Below are 26,684 nucleotides of genomic sequence, written 5' to 3'. Positions count from 1 at the left end.
GAGTGGGGCTTCAGCTCAACCTAATGCTTAGCCTTAGAATATACTTGAGGGGTTGGAGGTTGAGTGGCAATAAAATGTTGGGCTCTTTTCTAGGCTTTATCTTTGCTTCATATCTTCATCAAGCCACCTTCAGACCCTCCTCCAGCAGCTCCAAGCCCCTAGTTACTTTACACCTGGGTTTAAGTGTTTACCTTAGACACCAACCGGTGAAGTGACTGTATTAAAGTTGCCATTGTCAGTGCTTTGGAGAATACCTTGCATTTTGACCCAGCTGGTTAGGGAATTGCTAAGTCAAAGGTTACCTCTGCATGGTCAAAGAACCAAAACAACTTAAGATTGTCATTTTAAGGTACTCTCACAAAGCTGTACAACTCGGTAATTTTAAAGAATCAAAACTGGTCACTTTTCCATTTAGATGACTATCCCCATGGAGGATTCCAGGGTTCTCCTCATCTTGGAGTATTATAATCTCATGGGTGTGGAATATAACTGGTTACTTCTCACTGTGGTTCTGATTCTCTAGTCACAAATGGAGCACCATCTGAAATGTTCGACGAGAGCCTTTTGAGGAAATGGAAATGATGAAATCATTTGAATTTAACAGTAGAACAACAGGCCGTTTAACACAGCCTTGAAATCTTGTGGCTCAGTTGGCATGGTGTAACACAGTTGTCAGGCTTGCCTTCCACCTTCCAGATTCTTTGATAATGTAAACTAGCAAATTAGGACTTACCCTGAAAATAACTGCATGCTATGATACAATAGAGGTACTGATAGAATATTCCAAGAACAAAACGGAGGTAGTAACATTTTGCCATCTGGCAAAGCCACTAGACCAGATGGATTCACTAATGACTTCTCTGAAGTATTTAATCAGACCTTACTGAAACACATGACTGGCATATTTAATTATCCTAAATTAACAGGACTTCTGCCAAATATAACCCTCAATGCTTGAGTCATTCTCCTTACTTGAAGAAGAAAAAAGAGATGAATAGCTCCAGAAAGCTGAGTTTCACAGAGACCCCCTTCATTAGTGAAACTTCTCATTACCAAATTGTTGTGTTACAGTCTTAAGGTATTAGTTCTTGTTTTTCAAAGAATGAATCGTAAGACTAACCATGCTGGTTAAATTCATTTTATCGGTAACAATTATACTTGATGAGAACATCTGGTGGTTGATAAATCTGATATAGTCATCAGACATTCCTTCCTACTTCCTGCCTGTGGAAAACGTCTCAACCACCAGATATGGTCTTTTATTGCATAAGTTAATCAACTTTTATTTCTCTGTAACTTTTTATTTTATTTTTGTTTTTTTATCTCTTTTAATTTTCATGTTTGTATCAAAGCAATATTGACCCACAAATCAAAAATTACAGAAGGCTTTATAATGAAAAGCTGCCCCTGCCCCACCCTTTCCCATCCCCAATCCACTTTCCAAAGGAACACTTTTAATTCTTATGACTTTTTTCTGGTGATTACGTACCTGCATCTCAAAAAAATTTGATTAGTTGCTATTTTTTGATTTATCTGTTTTAGACATGCTCAACTTCCTTTCAAGACACATGAGAATGTAGCTTCCATATGCCATTCTTACATCCCTTCTCTTATCCTCTTCAAAGGGTTATTTCATATTTTTAATTCCCTTAACATTTACCTTTGTAGCTTTTATATTTTTATATCTTTATTTTGGGGGTCATCAACTATAGACAGTGTCTCTGGGCTCCTAACTTTGTATGATGAAGATCTTAGTGACATGAGTATTCCACTGAATGCTCCAGGATTCTTTCACTCGGTACAATGTTTTTGAGATTCATCTGCGTTGTTGTGTGTATCAGTACTTAGTTCATTCCTTTTTATTGCTGAAAACGATTCCATTGTATAAATATACAATAATTTGTTTATCCATTCATCTGTTGATGAATATTTGAGTTATTCCCAGTTTTTGACTATTATAAATAAAGCATCTATGAACATTTGTGTATGTCTTTGTTTAGAGACATAATTTTATTTCTCTTGGGTAAATATCTGGGAATGAAATTGCTAGGTCATATGGTAACTGTATGTTTAACTTTATAAGAAACTGCCAAACTACTTTGCAAAGTGATTGACCATTTTACATCCCTATCAACAATGTGTGTATGTTCCAGTTGCTCTACATCCTCAGCAACTCTTGATATTGTCAGCCTTTTCAATTTAGTTGTCTTTGACAGTGTTCAAGTCTTTGGGCCGTATTTTAAGTTGGGTAGTCTTACTATTGAATTGTAAGCATTCTTTGTATGTTCTGGGTACAAGTCCTTTGAGAATTTTCTTTACCAGTCTATGACTTCCCTTTTCATTTTCCTAATGGTGTCTTTCAAAGAGCAGAAGTTTTAATTTTGAAGTCCCAATTTGTCAATTGTTTTCTTTTATGGCTAATGCTTTCTGTTTCTTCTCTAAAAATATCATTGTCTTTCAAAGGTCACAAAGGTTTTCTCATGTGTTTTTCTATCAGTTGTATGGTTTTAGTTCTTACATTTAGATCTCTGGTCATTTGAGGTAATTTTTGTGAATGATGAGAAATGTTGAGGTTTATTTTTTTCCATGTGGATGTCCAGTTGTTCCATTATTCATTGAAAAAATTATCCTTCCCCTTAGAGTTACCTTAACACTTTCATTGGAAATCAATTGACCATATAAGTGTGAGTCTATTGATGGACTCAATAGTGTTCCATCAATCTATATGTCTATCCTTATGCCAACACTCTACTTTCTTAATTGTGACTCCTTTTTACAAAGGCTTTACACAGAACTTCCCCTTGTATTAACATTCTACTCATATTTATTGATTTCAGTGTTCGAGTCCAGATTCTCTCACTGTCAATCATGATTGGATACAATTTTCAAACTTCTTGCCTAGGATATTTTCTCCTTCGATGACTTCTTTAGATAACCAATCTTGTCCATTTCATGTGGTTTTTACCAGTTTAATTCTCAGAGGGTAGTCTTATTTTTAAACTTTGGAGATTAGTTCACAGTAGCTCTCTATGTACATGAGTTTCTCTGTCTTAGAATGCCAATCCTCAGGGGTTTCACATGTGATTGTTTTGAGCAGATTCTATCACATGGCAGTTAGTTAATACTAATGACACATATACACTGCTCACTATGTTTTAAGCACTCTTAATTACTGTTTTAGAATTTATTAAATCCTCACAATAGTACCTACCTTCTTTCAGGTAGGTACTGTTATTATTTGTATTTTATGGATGAGAAACTGAGGCACAGAGAGATTGAGTAATTTGCTGAAGGTGATTTGTGAGAAACTTACATGGCAGTAAGTGAGGAGATATGCTTCAGTGATGTATTGATAATTGTTTAAGAAGAAGCTCTCCAAGAGAAAATGTAGGTATGTATATACATTCATAAGTTTTTTGTAAATTTTGCTGATATAAATGTGTTGCACACAATTTACAAATAATAATGAAATATATAATACTCTTTATTGTAAATCCCATATAGCCAATTAATTGTCATAAAATTCTTTCCTTGCTTTTTGCTGAACTCTTGTATCTGTGGCCAACCTATGGTTGCAGTTCAACCATGATTTGACAAAATCAGATGAGGAATAAATGCTTGATTACTATCTAGTTCAGAAATGAAGTCCCTCACATCATTGACAAATGAGTATAGTTCTGACATGAATGTTAGTTGATATTTTTGTTTATATTGATAAGAGAAAAGTGATGCAACAAAGACTTATGTCAGAACTTTAATCATTAGCCCGTGATGTGAGCGACTTACTTGCTAACTAGGTAAGACTTTTTGAATATTGGAAGAATATTTTCTCAATTTTTTGTGTTATTCATAATGTAACAGCTATAAACATAACACACTTTTAAGATTATTCTGCATTGTTCACATTTTATCCTTCTATATTTTAAGTCTAGACAACTGATAAAACAACAAATCAAGTGCTGATTTGCAGCATTTGTTGATTTCCGTGATGGAAAAACTCCCACAGCAGCTGATTTCAAACCCCTAATGTGACATCATTGAAAACAGTTGGAAACAGATGTGCAGAGGTACATCATTCTATATAGTATTTCTACCATACAGATAGGCTGGCGATCAATATCCTTAAGACTATATATAATAGTAAAATTAGTAAAATAATTAGGAAGTGATGAGTTTTAGTATGTATTACCTTTGTTTTTATTTTTTGTTTTATTTTTTTTCTTTTTTATCATAGTAATTGTAATAGTTAATATTTATTGCCATTTAATATATGTCAGGCACTGATTTAGGGTCTTTATTTAATGAATGTTGATCTTTAGCATTGAATGATCTCAACCCCAAAGAATTAAAATTGTAAGTTTAGTGTTTTGCCATTATAAGATCTGTCAACTAGTGTGTCATTGGAGTTCTTCCTTCCTAGAAATTTCTCTTACATAGAAACTATTATATGATGCAGTTGACAAACATAAGGAAGGGAGCGTGGATACGAAAACTCTATGATCAGCTCCTAGACCATTAAAGATTGAGTCATTATTTTATAACATAAGCCAAAATTGTGTTTGTTTTTGCTGTCTTTCATTAGTGTTTTGTTTAGGCACAGAGGGTAGGGCAACAACTCCTCCTACTACTACCAAAGCTCCAGGCTTTACCTTCTATCACCTTATCTTTATTTTTCTTATTAGTTATCTATTTTATACATAGTAGTATATAAATGTCAATCCCAATCTCCCAATTCATCACACCACAACCACCACCCCCCCGCCACTTTCCCCCCTGGTGTCCATACGTTTGTTCTCTACATCTGTGTCTCAATTTCTGCCCTGAAAACCAGTTCATCTGTACCATTTTTCTAGGTTCCACATATATGCGTTAATATACGATATTTGTTTTTCTCTTTCTGACTTACTTCACTCTGTATGACAGTCTCTAGATCCATCCACGTCTCTACAGATGTCCCAGTTTCGTTCCATTTTATGGCTGAGTAATATTCCATTGTATATATGTACCACATCTTTATCCATTCATCTGTTGATGGGCATTTAGGTTGCTTCCATGACCTTGCTATTGTAAATAGTGCTGCAGTGAACATTAGGGTGCATGTGTCTTTTTGAATTATGGTTTTCTCAGGGTATATGCCTGGTAGTGGGATTGCTGTGTCATATGGCAATTCTATTTTTAGTTTTTTAAGGAACCTCCATACTGTTCTCCATAGTGGCTGTATCAATTTACATTCCCACCAACAGTGCAAGAGTGTTCCCTTTTCTTCACACCCTCTCCAGCATTTGTTGTTTGTAGATTTTCTGATGATGCCCATTCTGACTGGTGTGAGGTGATACCTCATTGTAGTTTTGATTTGCATTTCTCTAATAATAAATGATGTTGAGCAGCTTTTCATGTGCTTCGTAGCCATCTGTATGTCTTCTTTAGAGAAATGTCTATTTAGGTTTTCTGCCCATTTTTGGATTGGGTTGTTTGTTTTTTTAATACTGAGCTGCATGAGCTGTTTATATATTTTGGAGATAAACCCTTTGTCCATTGATTTGTTTGCAAATATTTTCTCCCATTCTGAGGGTTGTCTTTTCGTCTTGTTTGTAGTTCCCTCTGCTGTGAAAAGCTTTTAAGTTTCATTAGGGGCCATTTGTTTATTTTTGTTTTTATTTCCATTACTCTAGGAGGTGGGTCAAAAAAGATGTTGCTGTGATTTATGTCAGAAAGTGTTCTTCCTATGTTTTCCTCTAAGAGTTTTATAGTGTCCGGTCTTACATTTAGGTCTCAAATCCATTCTGAGTTTATTTTTGTGTATGGTGTTAGGGAGTGTTCTAATTTCATTCTTTTATATGTAGCTGTCCAGTTTTCCCAGCACCACTTACTGAAGAGACTGTCTTTTCTCCATTGTATATCCTTGCCTCTTTTTTCATAGGTTAGTTGACCATATATGCATGGGTTTTTCTCTGGGCTTTCTATCCTGTTCCATTGTTCTGTATTTCAGTTTTTGTGCTAGTACCATATTGTCTTGATTACTGTAGCTTTGTAGTATAGTCTGAAGTCAGGGAGTCTGATTCCTCCAGCTCCATTTTTTTCCCCTCAAGATTGCTTTGGCTATTCGGGGTCTTTTGTGTTTCCGTGCAGATTTTAAGATTTTTTTGTTCTAGTTCTGTAAAAAATGCCACTGGTAATTTGATAGGGATTGCATTGAATATGTAGATTGCTTTGAGTAGTATCGTCATTTTCACAGCATAGATTCTTCCAATCCAAGAACATGGTATATCTCTCCATCTGTTTGCGTCATCTTTGATTTCTTTCATCAATGTCTTATAGTTTTCTGAGTATAGGTCTTTTACCTCCTTAGGTAGGTTACCTTTGTTTTTAATATAATTTATTTAGTTGCAAGTTTATATAATTTAATTGTAAACAGTGGCTGTGTTTAACAACTGATATTCAAAATTTTTGAAATTTAACAATCAGTTCTTGCTGGCTCCAGGATGCTGCTGCATGCTTTGATCTCAGGCAGCCAAACTACTATGCCCTTAGCCATTCTTTTATGTGGTATTAAGGTATTACTAGAATATGGTTCCATACCAATACCCGTATGGCAACACTCAGCATGCAAGATATATTGTGTGTCTTTATTTTTCTAAATCACATTAATTCTTATTAGATGTACCACTCATCAAGGTTGTTGAGAAGTCCAATTTGAGGGACCACTGCTCAACCACGGATTATACAGGTACCCATGGGCTTACACAGTTCAGGGACAATGGCAGTGGACCCTGGTGGTCTGTTGACATTGCTCTCACTTCCATATGTCCTGCCCAGGCCCACCTAGAGGGCCTCTCTGTGGTGTGAGATGAGATCACAGTCCCAGTGGTGGTACTCCAGTGCCAAGTGCAGCTCTGGGGGCAAGGACTGAAGCAATGTCAATCCCAATCTCCCAGTTCATCCCACCACCACCCCCCCGCCACTTTCCCCCCTGGTGTCCATACGTTTGTTCTCTACATCTGTGTCTCAATTTCTGCCCTGAAAACCAGTTCATCTGTACCATTTTTCTAGGTTCCACATATATGCGTTAATATACGATATTTGTTTTTCTCTTTCTGACTTACTTCACTCTGTATGACAGTCTCTAGATCCATCCACGTCTCTACAGATGTCCCAGTTTCGTTCCATTTTATGGCTGAGTAATATTCCATTGTATATATGTACCACATCTTTATCCATTCATCTGTTGATGGGCATTTAGGTTGCTTCCATGACCTTGCTATTGTAAATAGTGCTGCAGTGAACATTAGGGTGCATGTGTCTTTTTGAATTATGGTTTTCTCAGGGTATATGCCTGGTAGTGGGATTGCTGTGTCATATGGCAATTCTATTTTTAGTTTTTTAAGGAACCTCCATACTGTTCTCCATAGTGGCTGTATCAATTTACATTCCCACCAACAGTGCAAGAGTGTTCCCTTTTCTTCACACCCTCTCCAGCATTTGTTGTTTGTAGATTTTCTGATGATGCCCATTCTGACTGGTGTGAGGTGATACCTCATTGTAGTTTTGATTTGCATTTCTCTAATAATAAATGATGTTGAGCAGCTTTTCATGTGCTTCGTAGCCATCTGTATGTCTTCTTTAGAGAAATGTCTATTTAGGTTTTCTGCCCATTTTTGGATTGGGTTGTTTGTTTTTTTAATACTGAGCTGCATGAGCTGTTTATATATTTTGGAGATAAACCCTTTGTCCATTGATTTGTTTGCAAATATTTTCTCCCATTCTGAGGGTTGTCTTTTCGTCTTGTTTGTAGTTCCCTCTGCTGTGAAAAGCTTTTAAGTTTCATTAGGGGCCATTTGTTTATTTTTGTTTTTATTTCCATTACTCTAGGAGGTGGGTCAAAAAAGATGTTGCTGTGATTTATGTCAGAAAGTGTTCTTCCTATGTTTTCCTCTAAGAGTTTTATAGTGTCCGGTCTTACATTTAGGTCTCAAATCCATTCTGAGTTTATTTTTGTGTATGGTGTTAGGGAGTGTTCTAATTTCATTCTTTTATATGTAGCTGTCCAGTTTTCCCAGCACCACTTACTGAAGAGACTGTCTTTTCTCCATTGTATATCCTTGCCTCTTTTTTCATAGGTTAGTTGACCATATATGCATGGGTTTTTCTCTGGGCTTTCTATCCTGTTCCATTGTTCTGTATTTCAGTTTTTGTGCTAGTACCATATTGTCTTGATTACTGTAGCTTTGTAGTATAGTCTGAAGTCAGGGAGTCTGATTCCTCCAGCTCCATTTTTTTCCCCTCAAGATTGCTTTGGCTATTCGGGGTCTTTTGTGTTTCCGTGCAGATTTTAAGATTTTTTTGTTCTAGTTCTGTAAAAAATGCCACTGGTAATTTGATAGGGATTGCATTGAATATGTAGATTGCTTTGAGTAGTATCGTCATTTTCACAGCATAGATTCTTCCAATCCAAGAACATGGTATATCTCTCCATCTGTTTGCGTCATCTTTGATTTCTTTCATCAATGTCTTATAGTTTTCTGAGTATAGGTCTTTTACCTCCTTAGGTAGGTTACCTTTGTTTTTAATATAATTTATTTAGTTGCAAGTTTATATAATTTAATTGTAAACAGTGGCTGTGTTTAACAACTGATATTCAAAATTTTTGAAATTTAACAATCAGTTCTTGCTGGCTCCAGGATGCTGCTGCATGCTTTGATCTCAGGCAGCCAAACTACTATGCCCTTAGCCATTCTTTTATGTGGTATTAAGGTATTACTAGAATATGGTTCCATACCAATACCCGTATGGCAACACTCAGCATGCAAGATATATTGTGTGTCTTTATTTTTCTAAATCACATTAATTCTTATTAGATGTACCACTCATCAAGGTTGTTGAGAAGTCCAATTTGAGGGACCACTGCTCAACCACGGATTATACAGGTACCCATGGGCTTACACAGTTCAGGGACAATGGCAGTGGACCCTGGTGGTCTGTTGACATTGCTCTCACTTCCATATGTCCTGCCCAGGCCCACCTAGAGGGCCTCTCTGTGGTGTGAGATGAGATCACAGTCCCAGTGGTGGTACTCCAGTGCCAGGTGCAGCTCTGGGGGAAAGGACGGAAGCCCAGCCACTCCCATTTGAGGTCCCACTACCACCAGCCCATTATTTTCAAAAAAGTCTTCCTTTGCCTTTTCTTTCTCACAGGTGAGCATCCACTGAGGTTGGGCCACTCCCTCTTCAGCCCAGAAAGCAGCAGCCTCCCCCTCTGCCCTCAGACAGTCCAGCCTAATCATCACTTTGATGCACTTATACCTCCAACACTGGAAAATTCTCTCAGGGTTATTTTCAGAGAAAGGAGAGAGAAGGCTTTCATGCTTTCCTGGTGAGACTACTGGAAAAAAAAAAAGCTACTACCGTATAAAGTTATTACTGAGAGAATCCCTAAAGCAACCTGAGCAAAAATGAAATAAGGCTTTAAAAAGCAAAGTCCAAATCATGAACATTTTTTAAATGCAGCACTTGGAACAAGTACTCAAATATAATTTTTTTGCCTTCAGGAATTGAGAATGATTAGTGTTGACGAGAGTTTTTTGTTTAGCCTCATAAGGCTACCTCTTATCATGACCCTATTAATTCTCATTTTCTCCCCACACAACATATTGGGAAATCTTCCTGATCTTATCTGACATCAGAAAGACATGCTTTTGCCCTTGGAGAAACAAATCAATTCCTTCTCCCCGATAGGGTGCTGAAAGTCCTCTGCAGTGCTTTCTGTTGCTATGGCAACAGAAGATGGGATTTCCCAATGGAACTAGATTTATATATACACAGAGAAAAGCAGTTCTTTAAAAGCTTGATCCGTTTTTTGTTGCCATGTGTACAATACAATCAATGCAATAAACTACCAAGGAAAGGACACCAAACCTTTTTATGTAGGTGTGGAATGAGACCTCCATCGTATTGAGACCCTCAGTGAAAGGGAGTCAATTCTGAAAGTTTTAACACTGTGACATTGCTGTTGTAGCCATAATAATCTGTAAAATTTGTAATGTGCAAGTTTTCTTAGAAAAGCAGAGATTTGGCTTTATGGACTCTCAAATGGAAGACATAAAATGTAAGTAAGTGGTATCAATACTTCCAGTCACAGAAAGAACCCAACACTATGTTATGGTAAAGAAGACGATGGGAAATCCAGAGTGGACCAGATATTTTGTGTAGTGGTGGTACTTTCCACTTCTGTAATTTCTTCATGGAAGAACACAACAATTGGCCATTTCTGATGAAATCTTATCAGAAGGAATTCAGGGGGCATGATAGTTTTCATCACGGCCCCTTAATAGGATAAGGAGACACACCCTCCTATAATCTGTTGGTTGATCCAAAGGCAATACTTAGGGTAGCTTCTTAGGCTTAGGGCATCTCTGTAGGAGAAGGAAAGAGCAGTTTTGAAGTATGCAGTAGGGGGCCAATTTGGAATCTGTACCTATCTATCTATCTATCTATCTATCTACCTATCTATCTCATTTAAACGCTTCTGAACTAAAATTCCAAATATGTTTTGGGATTAGATGAAAGCAGATCCTGCTCAAAATGACTTTTCATGAAATTCTTGAATTCCTAAATGCAGAGAAGTGAGAAGGGAATAGATACCTTGATGGTAGCTTCAAATATGCTTATTAAATAAATGCTCCTGTAACTTCACCCTTACCGATACCTGATGTGCAAATCCAGTGATTAAGGTTGCTGGGGTTTTCCCCTGCTTTCTTACGAGGGATTAAAAACTGCTGTTGAATGATATGACATATTTAAAACAAAAATAAGTAAACACCACTTGGCTCTGCTCTAAAAGATACATGGATGCTGTCATTCTATTACCCAGGTGGAAGGAGCGAAGTTTCTGGGAAGCTGATGGGAAAATGGCAAAGTGAGCAGAGGTGGTTGTCTGTTTGCCCTGTTCTTGCCATGGACGCGGAAAAATAGGAACAGTATGAGTCACTGCATTGTTGCATGCAAGCCAGAGAAGCGAGGTCAGAGACTTGGCTTATAAAAGGAGAAAAGGATAATTTTGTTAATATATTCAAATGGTAAAGGAGGAACTTAGATAAATGGGATATCATGGGCTGGGAAAAGATGGTTTAAAGAACAGTGGTAAAGAAACTTCTGGGGAAAAAAATCCAGTATGGACATTTTCATAAATGTGATAAATTTATGTGCTTTAAGATGAACAAAAAGGACGATAAAAACCAGAGTAAAAATATTTCAAATCCATAATGGGATGTTTTGGGGTCACACTGATAATTGAGTAACATACACTGATAAATATTTTGAAGGCCTCGCTAAAGATTTGTTGAAAGTGTTTTTTCATATCCCCCCTCATTCAAGGAATGAGAAAAGTCAAGAATCATGATATTATAGTTAGAACAATTACCTGGAATAGCAATTTTATTATTCTTCATTTTTTAGAACCCCAGAAATTTACCAAGTCTCTCAAGCATTTTAATTAGAAGCTGTAATCACAGCAAAAGAGTTTCATTTGTGTCTCTTGAAAGTGTCTCTCAGCATCTAGGGGAAATATGCTCAATCCTCTTTATTTTCCAGTCCCAGGTAGAACCTATGCCTGCAGCAGGAGGGAGAGGCAAAATGGCAGCCATGACCATTGGCCTCCTTCACTCCCTCTTCAGGGAGCACCTTGTTTGCTTGTTTGTTTTTAACATCTTTTATTGGAGTATAATTGCTTAACAATGGTGTGTTAGTTTCTGCTTTAGAACAAAGTGAATCAGCTATACATATACATACATCCCCATATCTCCTCCCTCTTGTGTCTCCCTCCCACCCTCCCAATCCCACCCCTCTAGGCGGTCACAAAGCACCAAGCTGATCTCCCTGTGCTATGTGGCTGCTTCCCACTAGCTATCTATCTTACATTTGGTAGTATATATATGTCCATGCCACTCTCTCACTTTGTCCCACCTAACCCTTCCCTCTCCCCATATCCTCAAGTCCACTATCTATGTCTGTGTCTTTATTCCTGTCCTGCCCCTAGGTTCTTCAGAACCACTTTTTTTTAAAAATTCCATATATATGTGTTAGCATATGGTATTTGTTTTCTCTTTCTGACTTACTTCACTCCGTATGACAGACTCTAGGTCCATCAACCTCACTACAAATAACTCAATTTCATTTCTTTTTATGGCTGAGTAATATTCCATTGTATATATGTGCCACATCTTCTTTATCCACTCATCTGTTGATGGACATTTTGCTTGCTCCCATGTCCTAGCTATTGGAAATAGAGCTGCAATGAACATTGTGCTACATGACTCTTTTTGAATTATGGTTTTCTCAGGGTATATGCCCAGTAGTGGGATTGCTGGGTCATGTGGTAGTTCTGCTTTTAGTTTTCTTGTTTTTTGGGGTTTTTTTGCGGTATGTGGGCCTCTCACTGTTGTGGCCTCTCCCGCTGCGGAGCGCAGGCTCCGGACGCGCAGGCTCAGTGGCCATGGCTCACAGGCCTAGCCACTCCACGGCACGTGGGATCTTCCCAGACCAGGGCACAAATCTGTGTCCCCTGCATCAGCAGGCGGACTCTCAACCACTGCGCCACCAGGGAAGCCCTGTTTTCAGTTTTTTAAGGAACCTCCATACTGTTCTCCATAGTGGCTGTATCAATTTACATTCCCACCAACAGTGCAAGAGGGTTCCCTTTTCTCCACTCCCTCTCCAGCATTTATTGTTTGTACAATTTTTGACGATGGCCATTCTGACTGGTGTGAGGTGATACCTCATTGCACTTTTAATTTGCATTTCTTTAATGATTAGTGATGTTGAGCATCCTTTCATGTGTTTGTTGGCAATCTGTATGCCTTCTTTGAAGAAATGTCTATTTAGGTCTTCTGCTCATTTTTGGATTGGGTTGTTTGTTTTTTTTGATATTGAGCTGCATGAGCTGCTTGTAAATTTTGAAGATTAATCCTTTGTCTGTTGCTTCATTTGCAAATATTTTCTCCCATTCTGAGGGTTGTCTTTTTGTCTTGTTTATGGTTTCCTTTGCTGTGCAAAGGCTTTTAAGTTTCATTAGGTCCCATTTGTTAATTTTTGATTTTATTTCCATTTCTCTAGGAGGTACGTCAAAAAGGATCTTGCTGTGATTTATGTCATAGAGTGTTCTGCCTACGTTTTCCTCTAAGAGTTGTATAGTATCTGGCCTTACATTTAGGTCTTTAATCCATTTTGAGTTTATTTTTGTGTATGGTGTTAGGGAGTGTTCTAATTTCATTCTTTCACATGTAGCTGTCCAGTTGTCCCAGCACCACTTATTGAAGAGGCTGTCTTTTCTCCATTGTATATTCTTGCCTCCTTTATCAAAAATAAGGTGACCATATGTACATGCGTTTATCTCTGGGCTTTCTGTCCTGTTCCATTGATCTATAATCTGTTTTTGTGCCAGTACCATACTCTCTTGATCACTGTAGCTTTGTAGTATAGTCTGAAGTCTGGGAGCCTGATTCCTCCAGCTCCATTTTTCTTTCTCAAGATTGCTTTAGCTATTTGGGGTCTTTTGTGTTTCCATACAAATTGTGAAATTTTTTGTTCTAGTTCTGTGAAAAATACCATTGGTAGTTTGATAGGGATTGCACTGAATCTATAGATTCCTTTGGGTAGTACAGTCATTTTCACAGTATTGATTCTTCCAATCCAAGAACATGGTATATCTCACCATCTGTTTGTATCATCTTTAATTTCTTTCATCAGCGTCTTATAGTTTTCAGCATACAGGTCTTTTGTCTCCTTAGGTAGGTTTATTCCTAGATATTTTATTCTTTTTGTTGCAATGGTAAATGGGAGTGTTTTCTTGATTTCACTTTCAGATTTTTCATCATTAGTGTATAGGAATGCAAGAGATTTCTGTACATTAATTTTGTATCCTGCAACTTTACCCTATTCATTGATTAGCTCAAGTAGTTTTCTGGTAGCATCTTTAGGATTCTCTATGTATAGTATCATGTCATCTGCAAACAGTGACAGCTTTACTTCTTCTCTTCCAATTTGGATTCCTTTTATTTCTTTTTCTTCTCTCATTGCTGTGGCTAAAACTTCCATAACTATATTAAATAGTAGTGCTGAGAGTGGACAACCTTTTCTTGTTCCTGATCTTAGAGGAAATGGTTTCTGTTTTTCACCATTGAGAACAATGTTGTCTGTGGGTTTGTCATATATGGCCTTCATTATGTTGAGGTAAGTTCCCTCTATGCCAGCTTTCTGGAGGGTTTTTTATCATAAATGGGTGTTGAATTCTGTTGAAAGCTTTTTCTGCATCTATTGAGATGATCATATGGTTTTTCTGCATCTTTTGAGATGATCATATGGTTTTTCTCCATCTGTTTGTTAATATGATATATCACATTGATTGATATCCGTATATTGAAGATCCTTGCATTCCTGTGATAAACCCCTCTTGATTTTGGCGTATGATCCTTTTAATGTGCTGTTGGATTCTGTTTGCTAGTATTTTGTTGAGGATTTTTGCATCTATGTTCATCAGTGATACTGGCCTGTAGTTTTCTTTCTTTGTGACATCTTTGTCTGGTGTTGGTATCAGGGGCATGGTGGCCTTGTAGAATGACTTTGGGAGTGTTCCTCTCTGCAACTTTTTTGAAGAGTTTGAGAAAGATAGGTGTTAGCTCTTCTCTAAATGTTTGATAGAATTCGCCTGTGAAGCCATCTGGTCCTGGGCTTTTGTTTGTTGGAAGATTTTTAATCACAGCTTCAGTTTCAGTGCTTGTGATTGGTCTGTTTATATTTTCTATTTCTTCCTGGTTCAGTCTCAGAAGGTTGTGCTTTTCTAAGAATTTGTCCATTTTTTCCATGTTGTCCATGTTATTGGCACATAGTTGCTTGTAGTAATCGCTCATGATCCTTTGTATTTCTGCAGTGTCAGTTGTTACTTCTCCTTTTTCATTTCTAATTCCATTGATTTGAGTCTTCTCCCTTTTTTTCTGGATGAGTCTGGCTAATGGTTTATCCATTTTGTCTATCTTCTCAAAGAACCAGCTTTTAGTTTTATTGATCTTTGCTATTGTTTCCTTCATTTCTTTTTCATTTATTTCTGATCTGATTTTTATGATTTCTTTCCTTCTGCTAACTTTGGGGTTTTTTGGTTCTTCTTTCTCTAATTGCTTTAGGTGTAAGGTCAGGTTGTTTATTTGAGATGTTTCTTGTTTCTTGAGGTAGGAATGTACTGCTATAAATTTCCCTCTTAGAACAGTTTTTGCTGCATCCCATAGGTTTTGGGTTGTCGTGTTTTCATTGTCATTTGTTTCTAGGTATTTTTTGATTTCCTCTTTGATTTCTTCAGTGATCTCTTGGTTATTTAGTAGTGTATTGTTTAGCCTCCATGTGCTTGTATTTTTTACGGTTTTTTTCCCGTAATTCGTATCTAGTCTCATGTCGTTGTGGTCAGAAAAGATACTTGATATGATTTCAGTTTTCTTAAATTTACCAAGGCTTGATTTGTGACCCAGGATATGATCTATCCTGAAGAATGTTTCATGAGCACTTGAGAAGAAAGTGTATCCTGTTGTTTTTAGATGGAATGTCCTATAAATGTCAATTAAATCTATCTGGTCTACTGTGTCATTTAAAGCTTGTGTTTCCTTATTAATTTTCTCTCTTGGATGATCTCCATTTGGGTAAGTGAGGTGTTAAAGTCCCCTGCTATTATTGTGTTGCTGTCAATTCCTCTTTTATAGCTGTTAGCAGTTGCCTTATATATTGAGGTGCTCCTATGTTGGATACATATATATTTATAATTGTTATATCTTCTTTTTCCTTGTCTCTTGTAACATTCTTTATTTTAAACTCTATTTTGGGGCTTCCCTGGTGGCACAGTGGTTGCAAGTCCGCCTGCTGATGCCGGGGACATGGGTTCGTACCCCAGTCCGGGAAGATCCCACATGCCACGGAGCGGCTGGGCCCGTGAGCCATGGCCGCTGAGCCTGCGCGTCCAGAGCCTATGCTCCGTAATGGAAGAGGCCACAACAGTGAGAGTCCACATACCACAAAAAAAAAAAATCGATTTTATCTGATATGAGTATTGCTACTCCAGCTTTCTTTTGATTCCCCTTTGCATGGAATATCTTTTTCCATCCCCTCAGTTTCAGTCTGTATGTGTCCCTAGGTCTGAAGTGGGTCTCTTGTAGACAGCATATATATGAGTCTCATTTTTGTATCCATTCAGCCAGTCTGTGTCTTTTGGTTGGAGCATTTAATCCATTTACATTTAAGGTAATTATTGATATATATGTATGTTCCTATGACCATTTTATTAATTATTTTGGTTTGTTATTGTAGGTCTTTTCCTTCTGTTGTGTTTCGTGCCTAGAGAAGTTCCTTCAGCATTTGTTGTAGAGCTGGTTTTCTGGTGCTGAATTCCCTTAGCTTTTGCTTGTCTGTAGAGGTTTTAATTTCTCCATCGAATCTGAAAGAGTTCCTTGCTGGGTAGAGTAATCTTGGTTGTAGGTTTTTCCCTTTCACCACTTTAAATATGTCCTGCCACTTTCTTCCAGCTTGCAGAGTTTCTGCTGAAAGGTCAGCTGTTAACATACAGGGGAATCCCCATAAGGTTATTTGTTGTTTTTCCCTTGCTGCTTTTAATATTTTTTCTTTGTATTTAATTTTTGACAGTTTGATTAATATGTGTCTTGGCATGTTGCTCCTTGGATTTATCCTGTATGGGACTCTCTGTCCCTCCTTGACTTGACTGTTTCCTTTCCCATATTAAGGAAAATTTCAACTATAATCTCTTCAAATATTTTCTCAGTCCCTTTCTTTTTCTCTTCTTCCTCTGGGACCCCTATAATTCAAATGTTGGTGTGTTAATTGTTGTCCCAGAGGTCTCTGAGACTGTCGTCAATTCTTTTCATTCTTTTTTCTTTATTCTGCTCTGCAGTGGTTATTTGCACTATTTTATTTTCCAGGTCACTTATCCGTTTTTCTGCCTCAATTATTCTGCTATTGATTCCTTCTAGAGAATTTTAAATTTCCTTTATTGTGTTGTTCATCATTGTTTTTTTTGCTCTTTAGTTCTTCTAGGTCCTTGTTAAACGTTTCTTGTATTTTCTCCATTCTATTTCCAAGATTTTAGATCATCCTTACTATCATTACTCTGAATTCTTTTTCAGGTAGACTGCCTATTTCCTATTCATTTGTTTGGTCTGGTGGGCTTTTACCTTGCTCCTTCATCTCTGTGTGTTTCTCTGTCTTCTCATTTTGCTTAACTTACTGTTTGGGGTCTCCTTTTCACAGGCTCCAAGTTCGTAGTTCTCATTGTTTTTGGTGTCTGCCCCCAGGGGGTAAAGTTGATTCAGTGGGTTGTGTAGGCTTCCTGGTGGAGGCGACTGGTGCCTGTGTTCTGGTGGATGAGGCTGGATCTTGTCTTTCTGGTGGGCAGGACCGAGTCCGGTGGTGTGTTTTGGGGTATCTGTGACCTTATCATGATTTTAGGCAGCCTCTCTGCTAATGGGTGGGGTTGTGTTCCTGTCTTGCTAGTTGTTTGGCATAGGGTGTCCAGCACTGTAGCTTGCTGGTCATTGAGTGGAGCTGGGTCTTAGCGTTGAGATGGAGATCTCTGGGAGATCTTTTGACGTTTGGTATTACATGGAGCTGGGAGGTCTCTGGTGGACCAATGTGCAGAACTCGGCTCTCCCACCTCAGATGCACAGGCCTGACACCCGGCCAGAGCACCAAGACCCTGTCAGCCACATGGCTTCCTTCAACCAAGAAATGTTATGTTTGTCCTTTTCAAAATGCTCAGCTGTTCTGACTTTTATCTTTTCCAGCTCAGTTTCTGACATCTGTTTGTTCCCAAGGGAGGAGGCCCAAGGCATGGGATGGGGGAGCAGCATGGTGACGCTCTGGCCATCCTCCCTTCTCGTCTCTCGATGTCCAGCATTCCTCTCGCAAGCACCTTGTTAATGCTTACTCTGCCACGATGTTCCAGGAACCATGTAGAGTGATAGAAACAGCCCTTGCCCTCACGGAACAGACAATCTAATCAAATCCTCTTCTTCATAGCTCTTGGGACTTCAGGTGTGGTGTATCCTGGGGAGTCTCTTTGGTGGAGACTAAGGTCGAGTTAAGGCCATCTTTTTCCCAGGATCAGGCTTCAGACTCTAATGCTGCCAAGCTCTGTGATTTATCAACCCAGTTGCCTAAGCAAAAAACTCTCAGGGGCTTCCCTGGTGGCGCTGTGGTTGAGAGTCCACCTGCCGATGCAGGGGACGCGGGTTCGTGCCCCGGTCCAGGAAGATCTCTACATGCCATGGAGCGCTTGGGCCCATGAGCCATGGCCGCTGAGCCTGCACGTCCAGAGCTTGTGCTCCACTCTCAGGTTTGACATGTTCAAGCTTTTCCTTATCCTCAAACACCCTCACCCTGTCTCTCTCTTGCTGTCTTTCCCTTATATATCTCTTGACTCTTCCTCTCCATCCTCTCTGCCCCTGTCTTACCTCACTCTCTCTCACCTAGTCTCTGGCCTCTCTGCTTCTCTCCTAACAGCCCTCACCCATCTATTCTTCCCACTGTTCCTCACTGCTACTAGGGTTACCTTCCTGACATGTGAAACTATTTATGTTGTATCCTGCTTATGACTGTCAGTGGTGCCCTAACTTTCTGGCCCCATTAAAAGGGCTTTCAAGGCTGCCCTGGCCTGCCCGTTATTATTTTATGTGTCTGTCCTTCCTTTTAAGGTGGGCTTCTTGAAAGAAGGGCAGTGTATTTTCTGTTTCTGTTATCTATGGCACCACCTGACATTTCATAGGTCCTTTAATAAGGGTTTGTTGAATGAATGAATGAATGAACCAAAATATACTAAATTGTCATAGGGTTTTCATAGACTGCTTCCATCCACCATTTTAATGAAACAAGTATGACACTCTATAATCTACTTGCAATTTTCTAGGACATCTAGAAACTATCAAGGACCAGAGGTATGCCAGCAAAATTGATATTGAGAGGGTACTTTTATACTTTATTGGTCTTCTCTCACCAACTCTGAATGCTGAAGTGTTCTACCAGCTTAAAATGTTGTAAAGCCTCTAACAGTCACCTGTTGTGAAAAAGCTACCCTTTTATGTGTGTCTCCTTTTTATTTTACTCCTCATAATGATCCCAGAGGATATATTTTCCAGCAAGTACTAAGATGGCCAACGCAGACTCGGGGCATCCAGGTGTTTCTCATCCCAGCCCGTGCTCTCCTCACTTCACCTGCATCAGGACCCACGTTCACTCCCATCACAGCTGAAGCCAGGAAATCACCTGCACCTCGTTTGCCTTCCTGGGAAACCCCACACTCCCCCATCCAGAGCAGGCCCAGGCCCATAGACTCCCTGACAGAGTTCGAAAGAAGAGCACGTTTCCTGATGGAGGGGCTTGCCTGGAGAGGCCGGCTCCCCCATCGCAGGGCACAGGCAGTTGGTCTGGGTCAGAAAGGGAGAGCAATGCCTGAGGTGGTGCTGCAGGGGACAGGCTTGAGGAAAAGGCAGCCATGGTCTCCTGGGGTGAATTCTAGACACCTCGCTGCTGCCAGGAGGAACAACTGGCCCCCGAGGATGTGCAGTGACATGGTGCATAAGGGTTGCTGCAGCCTTGGACCATGGCAGATATTGGATTTGTCCTTCCTGTTCCTGAAAGATGATAGACTTTCGTCCCACCTGCGTGCATTTCACTCCCAAGTTCTGAACTCAGGCAGTCTCCCCACTGCACAGCCTTTGGGCCACAGCCTGGTCCCCAGCCTGGTCCCCAGCACCTGGCCAGGCCCCTGCGGAGAGTGCCCTGTGACTATGGCTGGCGGTGGGGGGTAGGGGACAGGGGGTGGGGGGAGGGCAGGTGAGGCAGATTGAGATTTGCTTGATTGGTGGTATTAGTCAAACTCCTTTCTGACTGGAGCGTCCTCACTGGCACCTGGAGCACACAGGTGTTTCTCATCCCAGGAAGCCTCTGCCTCCGCAGAACTCCCGAGATCTCGTGAGATTGGTCTGCTTCTTGGAAGGGCGGTGGCGGCAGAAGCGCCTGGGCCTGATTCCTCTGAGACGTCCGGAAGGTCAGCGCTCCCAGCCCATCCTCTTCCTCCCCCTCCATCTGGACCCACACTCACTCCCCCGCAACCCTGCAGCCGAAACCACAAAGCTCACCCTCCAGGCAGCTCCAACTCCACCCTTTTTGCTTACAAAGAAAAAGGAAAAACCAAAACTCGATGAAGCATCCAGCCTCGTAGGGAGAGTGCAAATGGAGCCGACCTCCAGCTTAGGAGGCATCACGGGGACTGAAGACCTGTGGATAGGGGCACTGGGAGCTCCTGGGAAGGCCAGCTGCACCCCGGCGCCAGGGTACAAGGGCCTGGGAGCACCGATGGTAAGGAAAGGGAGCCAGCACTTGGGGTCCTGTGCAAAAGATGGTACTAGGTTTGGTGGGAGACCCAGGAAGTGAGCACAGTGGGATGAGAGACACCAGAACAGACTGTGGGGCTTGGTGGTTGCAGAATTGGGGGCGGGGGGAGAAGCAGAAAGTAGTTTGTTTCTGAAAGGAACACCTGTATCCACAGAGACGTGCCTATGTTGGTTGTATCTGTCTGTTGCCAGTTACACAAATAATGATGATAATGAAACTTGAGTGCTTACTCTGTGCTAACTGCTCTGTATTCATTATATCATCTATTTTCATATATTATCTTCATTTCATAGATGAGGAACCTGAGGGCAAAAGAGGTCAAGTAATATGTCCAAGGAACTAGAGGTATTGAGGGGCAGCCAATGTGTAAATCCAGGTGTAAATCCAAATGCTCTGATTCCAGAGCATATATTCTTATCAAAATCAAGCTGAAAATTGAAAAGGAAAAAACAGTTCTACTTCTGTTATCTGTAAACAGATGCTGAAATTGAAAAGGAAAAATGTTCTACTTTTGTTTATTGTGTAAACAGTCATCTGCTAGTTTTTTATATAGGTCTTTCGTTTAATTCCCAACACCTATTTTTAGAAAGGCACAACTTCTTTACACAACGAATTTAAAACGTTCAAGTGATTTCTTATCTAGGAGTAATAATAATTACATTTCTCCCTCTTAACTGCTACAGATTCCTTGAAATTCTAGTTGGTATTTGACAGTTTTATTTTGATTTGACTACAGATGTAGGAAAAATTCTACACAAACCACAGGCATAGTAATTTGTGGTTCTCTTAGTGTCACAGTGATTTGTGTAAAATAGAAATTTTCATTTAAAATACATAATCTGTGGCAGCAGATACAGAAACAGCACTTGACTCTGAAACCCCCCTCCATGCTTTGAGATCCTAATGAGGATGGTATCCAGAGCTTCTGCAAGCAGGTTTAATTAATTAGAGAAGTACACTTTCTCCTGGCAACAGCATTTTTTTTCCAATTTAAAGTCAAAAGTTAATTTGAAAGCTGAGTAATATTTTCAAAATCAGTAAGTAAATACCATAACATAAGGCAATTATAGAACATAGGATCACAGAATTATAACAGTTGTCTGATTTTCAAGGTTACCAAGTGGGTAAGATGAGATGAAATTATTGTTAAACTGTGCTAAGCCTCTCTTTGCCAAAGTTGAATGTTTCTATTAGACCAATCAGCTAATTCATTACTTTGGTGACAGTTTGGACTCTTTCTCTTGGGATTATCTTGTTAGATGATTAAAATGAGAAATGTGGATAAAAGATGATCAGTGTTTTTCTTAACTTTGTTCAATAGGAGGATGTGAAAGAGGCCTTTTTCTTTTTCAGCCTTGCCTTACACCCAGATAAAACCCTTGTTGCAACTGGCCAAGTTGGGAAGGAGCCATATGTATGTATATGGGACTCCTATAATGTCCAGACTGTGTCTATTCTTAAAGATGTCCATACACATGGAGTCGCCTGCCTGGCTTTCGACTCGGATGGACAGGTATGTATCTTTTTGCATTTTCTTTTTCTTTAATGACTTCTCACAAGTCACCTAGAATTATAATGCACGTAGCGTATAGGCTCAGAAGGTCTATCAACCCTCCCTATCTCCCCTTGTCAGCCTCTTAGAATCCTCATATGTTTGGTCCTTTTCTACACTCATGGTACTGAGATCCAGCTCTGGATAGGACCTAGTTTTGGTTCCCCCAGTCTCACTATTAGGTTAAAAAGCCTCCGGAAGGGAAGTTGTGAACTTCATGTTGATTGGGTTCATAGTGACTCAGTGATTCTACTTTGTCTTCCATTGCTAGCTTCCTATTTGGAAGGAGGGTTGGACCGAACCTTTTTCACTGACCTCAAGCCCTGAGTATCTCCTTGGTTCCCCTTGCTTTCGGAAGATAGCATCACCTCCTAATAATTCATTGAGAAGATTGTATTTGATTCTTTAACCTTGAGGTGACTTCTAACTCCTTTCCCCTACCCACTCACCTCAATTCAAGCAGTCACTGATCCATGTGTATTTATTAGTTTCTTTACAGTGACTCTGACATTCATTCTCTCCTTCCCATTCTCCCTGCCACCATCCTTTAAGTTCCAAATCTGTGTCACGCCTGACAGTTTAAGTCACCTCTTAACTTCACACAGTCAACTTCTTGCTAATGCATTTCACCAACTGAAAAAAGTGTCAGAACGTTGTTTAAAAACGACAGAAGCTTGGAGTACACCCTGAATGCAGTCCACACTTTGTGGCTGGGCATTCTAGGCTGACCAACTCTTCTAGCCTTCTCTTCACTATTCCCTTGCAGTCAAGTTGGACAAGTCAGAGAGATTCCTCTACCAGACCAGGTACCTTGGCACCTCCAGACACTTTCTCAAGCTGCCCTCTTCACCTCCAGTGCCCTGCTCACCCTGTTTGCCCCTTAAAGTGACTCATTCTTCCAAGACACTTCATAGGTCTTCATGAAGCCCTCCCAGTCTCCCATTCCAACAAAGTGTCTCTCTTTCTGTGGGCTTCCAGCAACACTTGATAGAAAAGATTTGTTAATGTGTTATAGATACCAATTCTATCTCAATTTTTAAAAGATGTTAGAAGGGAGTGGAAGCGTAGTGGCCTCATTCCTGGCTCCCCCTGCATTCACCTCCTCACGAAGGCCATGCCTTTTCTTCCTAGCCTTCTCCACGTTCCTAGGACTTCCTCTGTCTCTTTCACTCTTGTATTAATGCCAGTTAGTTCCTTCAGTCTATTTTTTGGTAAATTTTAGAGTTACTTCTCTAAGTCCATATTGTGGAAAGACCTGTGAAATTATTCATAGAAGATTGACCAGACTGAGAGTTTGCAGGTAGTTCAGATAGGACTTGACCTGGTTTGGGTCACTTTTTAAACAGTTAAGATTTACTTTGTGTTTTCTGCTATTTTGAGAGAGTAGTGATCATTCTATTCATTTTTATTTCCAGAATTAGATTCAGTACATATGTGGACCCCGGTAAATATGTTTTTGATTTAACTACTCTATAATCTTGTCCAGTTTAGTCAGGATAATGCATAAGTTCTGTTGTATATCCAGGTCTAAAGAGAAATAGCTAGATAGTAACATGTATTCAGATTTGCAGTTATTGACTTCCTGACTAAACTGAATGAATGTGTCAGGATGCATATGTATGTACAAGTGTAAATGAATGCTTTGATGTGAACTTACATGCACATTCTCTATCTGATTTTGCTTTTCTAGCAAACATTCTTTATCAAAATTCTAGCAAACATTCTTTATCAATGTTCTAGCAAACATTCTTTATCAAAATCACAAGAAAAATGTAATGTAGCAGGGGGAAATCCAGCTGTAACTTTTAGTTCTTTGTTCATGTTATTTTGTGTTAGAATCCTAGCTATTTTTTTAGGTTCCATTTTGAAGGTAGAGACAGGGATGGACTGCATGGTACTTTCACAACTGTCAGTTGAGAAAAATAACCTCCTATTTGTTTGCTGTGATGGATTTCGTGGCTTGTTGATGCCTGTTGCTTCAGATCTGCCTTTATCCTTGGACAGAGTTCACTGGAATCGAGCGATATTTAGAAAATGACAAATAGACCATCACCTCACAAGCATCAAAAGGCAATTGAAATGCTTTTCAGGTAGCGATAGGGCCTGTCACTGTAAATGAACAGAATAGATTTCTTTTGGCTTTTTCTCAGTCTTCTTCACATTTCTTATGTGGGTTTTACTTTAGTGCCCATGTTTATGTTAACTGCTTTTTCTGTTTAAGTAAAGAGAAAAGAAAAAAATAAGCTGAATGGAATTCACCCACTTCAAATTTTCATATATAGATAAAAATACAACCATGTCTTAAAATCATTTCCACTACTGGAACTCTCAACTGAAAATTACAGCAAAGACCTCCTTTCAATAAGCACCTATTTTAAAACCTCCAGCTATATATTTTTTATACTGAATATTCCTAATGGAAGCTACCTTTAGTGAAGAAACCTGAATAATCTCTGCATAACACTAAATGTATTTAGCCATATATGGCTATCTATCATTGCATATATATGCACGTACACACACCCAGTGAAATACATAAGCTCACATACTGTTACACTTGGGTAGTGATGTTTTTAAAACCTTTTGACTTACATTATTTCACTGAGCCATACAACAATACTACTTTGTAGACAGAAAAAATATTTTACACTCATTTTACAGTTGAAAAAACTGAAATTTAAGGAGTTTAATTTTCTAAGGTCTTATGTCTGGCTAATCATGAAGTCAAAAGTGAAGCCAAATCTACTCACTCCCAGCCCAGACCTCTCTCGATTACATAGTTCTGTTTCTATGCTGCTAGAAGCTCTGATTTTGGTGTCCCTAATACGTATATACTATTTTGTATATACTCAGGTGTGGGATTTTTTTTCCCTTTGAGGACAAGGTCTGATCTGAATCCAATGAATTTAGACTGGGAGATGAAGTACCAGAGTACTTTTACTAAAATTATGTATCCTTCTGTAGTCACTCCAAATGTTTGTGAAATTATGAAAATTAAGAAGAATGAAGATAATGTTCATTTATGGGATTTCTTCTCCATGTGTTTGTCAAACCCTTTCATTTTAACAGTTTGGTGAGGCTTTTAGACTACAGAATCCTAGATGCTCTTAAAACCGTATTAACATCTTAAATTTGAAATTTAAAATCCCGCCTTCTAGTTCTGTTCCTATGATTTCCACTGATTAATCAGAGACTTCATGAGATTTTGCATGTTTCCTATGTTTTAAGAAGGACAAATTGGTTGTAGGTTTTAGGTTGTCGAAATTTTAGTATATGCTAATGGAATAATATCTACTGTGATATCTTTAGTTTTGGATTTAAGATGGGTTTTGAGAAATCATTTTTTTCACAAGAAATTCAATACTTGGCCCATAGTAGGTAATAAGAACTATTTATCGAAAGATGGAATGGATAATAGGAAGTTTTCCCATCATTTTCTGGTATTAAATTATTGTTCTTATTCTTAGCGTTTAGCCTCTGTGGGATTGGATGCCAAAAACACAGTCTGCATTTGGGACTGGAGGAAGGGAAAACTTCTGGCCTCAGCCACTGGCCACTCTGACCGGGTAAGAAGACCTTGTTGGATCAAGTCATGCAGGTTTCATTACTGTGGGGGAACTGTGATGTAGCTTCTCAGAGTTGTATTTTTTAAAATAAAATTTTCAAGTGTAGATTCTCCCTCCATATGCAACTTAAAATCTTACTGTTTATAAAAATTAATTTATGATTGGTAGCTCTGTAGGCATGATCTCTTCTGGTGATCAGATGCTTTATTTAAATTGTTACTGTTACTCATAGGCAAAACAAATTTTTGATACTGGCATTTAGCTTAATAAAATAAAAGTAGAATTGAATTTGAAATTATATGCACTGTTTAGGTGTATTCATTTAGAAATGGAAATAGTTGTTAGAAAATAATATTCACAAGATATGTTTACAAGAGTATACATTTGAATTTCAAATGAATGTAATGACAACGGTGTGATTGTTGGTTTTATTCAAGAAACTGGAATATAAATTGTGGCCTGCTTACCATTCATATTGAAGTCACTGTGATCGTAGATGATAATTCCATGTAGCCATAGCTGGCAAGATGGGGTAGGAAGCAGGCATGTGCATTAGCTGGTCAGAAATCTATTTCTCCAGTGTCTGGAATAATTAAAATAATTTGGCTATTTTATTGTCTTGATTTTCTAATTTAAAAAAATGAATTTGCATACTGTCTTACATTGATTCCTAGTTGTTCTGTATTTCTGCAAAGTATAACTCCATGCAGAATGAGGCCCCAATTAAATGTAAATTCACTGCCTCTTGATTGGTGTGAACTCAAAGGTTTCTTTATATGAAGGGCATATTCATCTAGGGAGAATTCTCATTTTAAGGGGCCCCCATAGTTTTTACTGAACATTTGGGCAAATTGTATTCGAGGATTAAGTCCTCAGAAAGTCCAGGAGTGATCAGCAGTGGAGTGTTAGTGTTGGAAGAGGCCTGGCACCCCTCTGGCGCAATGGTTCCCACCACTGGCTACACATCCTGGGAAGATTTTAGAGTATAGTGATGCTTGGGCTTTACCCACAGGTATTGATATTAACTTACTGCTGTTTAATTGGTATTAACTTAGTACTTAATGAACAGGTTGAAAATATTTGTGATTCTCGAATTTGGTTTTTTTCCCTACCTTAAATTATATCAGTATTCTC

The 26,684-nt window shown here is 39.0% G+C and overlaps 1 protein-coding gene across 1 annotated transcript in view; it reads left to right on the top strand.

Moving 5' to 3' along the window:
- EML6 (EMAP like 6) overlaps positions 1-26,684 on the top strand; it is a 325,099-nt gene that overhangs the window by 117,098 nt on the left and 181,317 nt on the right. The window contains exons 2-3 of the mRNA XM_007465682.1: positions 21,786-21,945; positions 25,452-25,550. Of these exons, the coding sequence (XP_007465744.1) occupies positions 21,786-21,945; positions 25,452-25,550 (259 nt within the window). The remainder of the gene's footprint in view (positions 1-21,785; positions 21,946-25,451; positions 25,551-26,684) is intronic.

This window comes from Lipotes vexillifer, unplaced genomic scaffold (assembly GCF_000442215.2).
Source record: "Lipotes vexillifer unplaced genomic scaffold, Lipotes_vexillifer_v1.1 scaffold77, whole genome shotgun sequence".
Lineage (NCBI taxonomy): Eukaryota > Metazoa > Chordata > Mammalia > Artiodactyla > Lipotidae > Lipotes > Lipotes vexillifer.
This window is presented reverse-complemented; position numbering and strand designations above follow the sequence as displayed.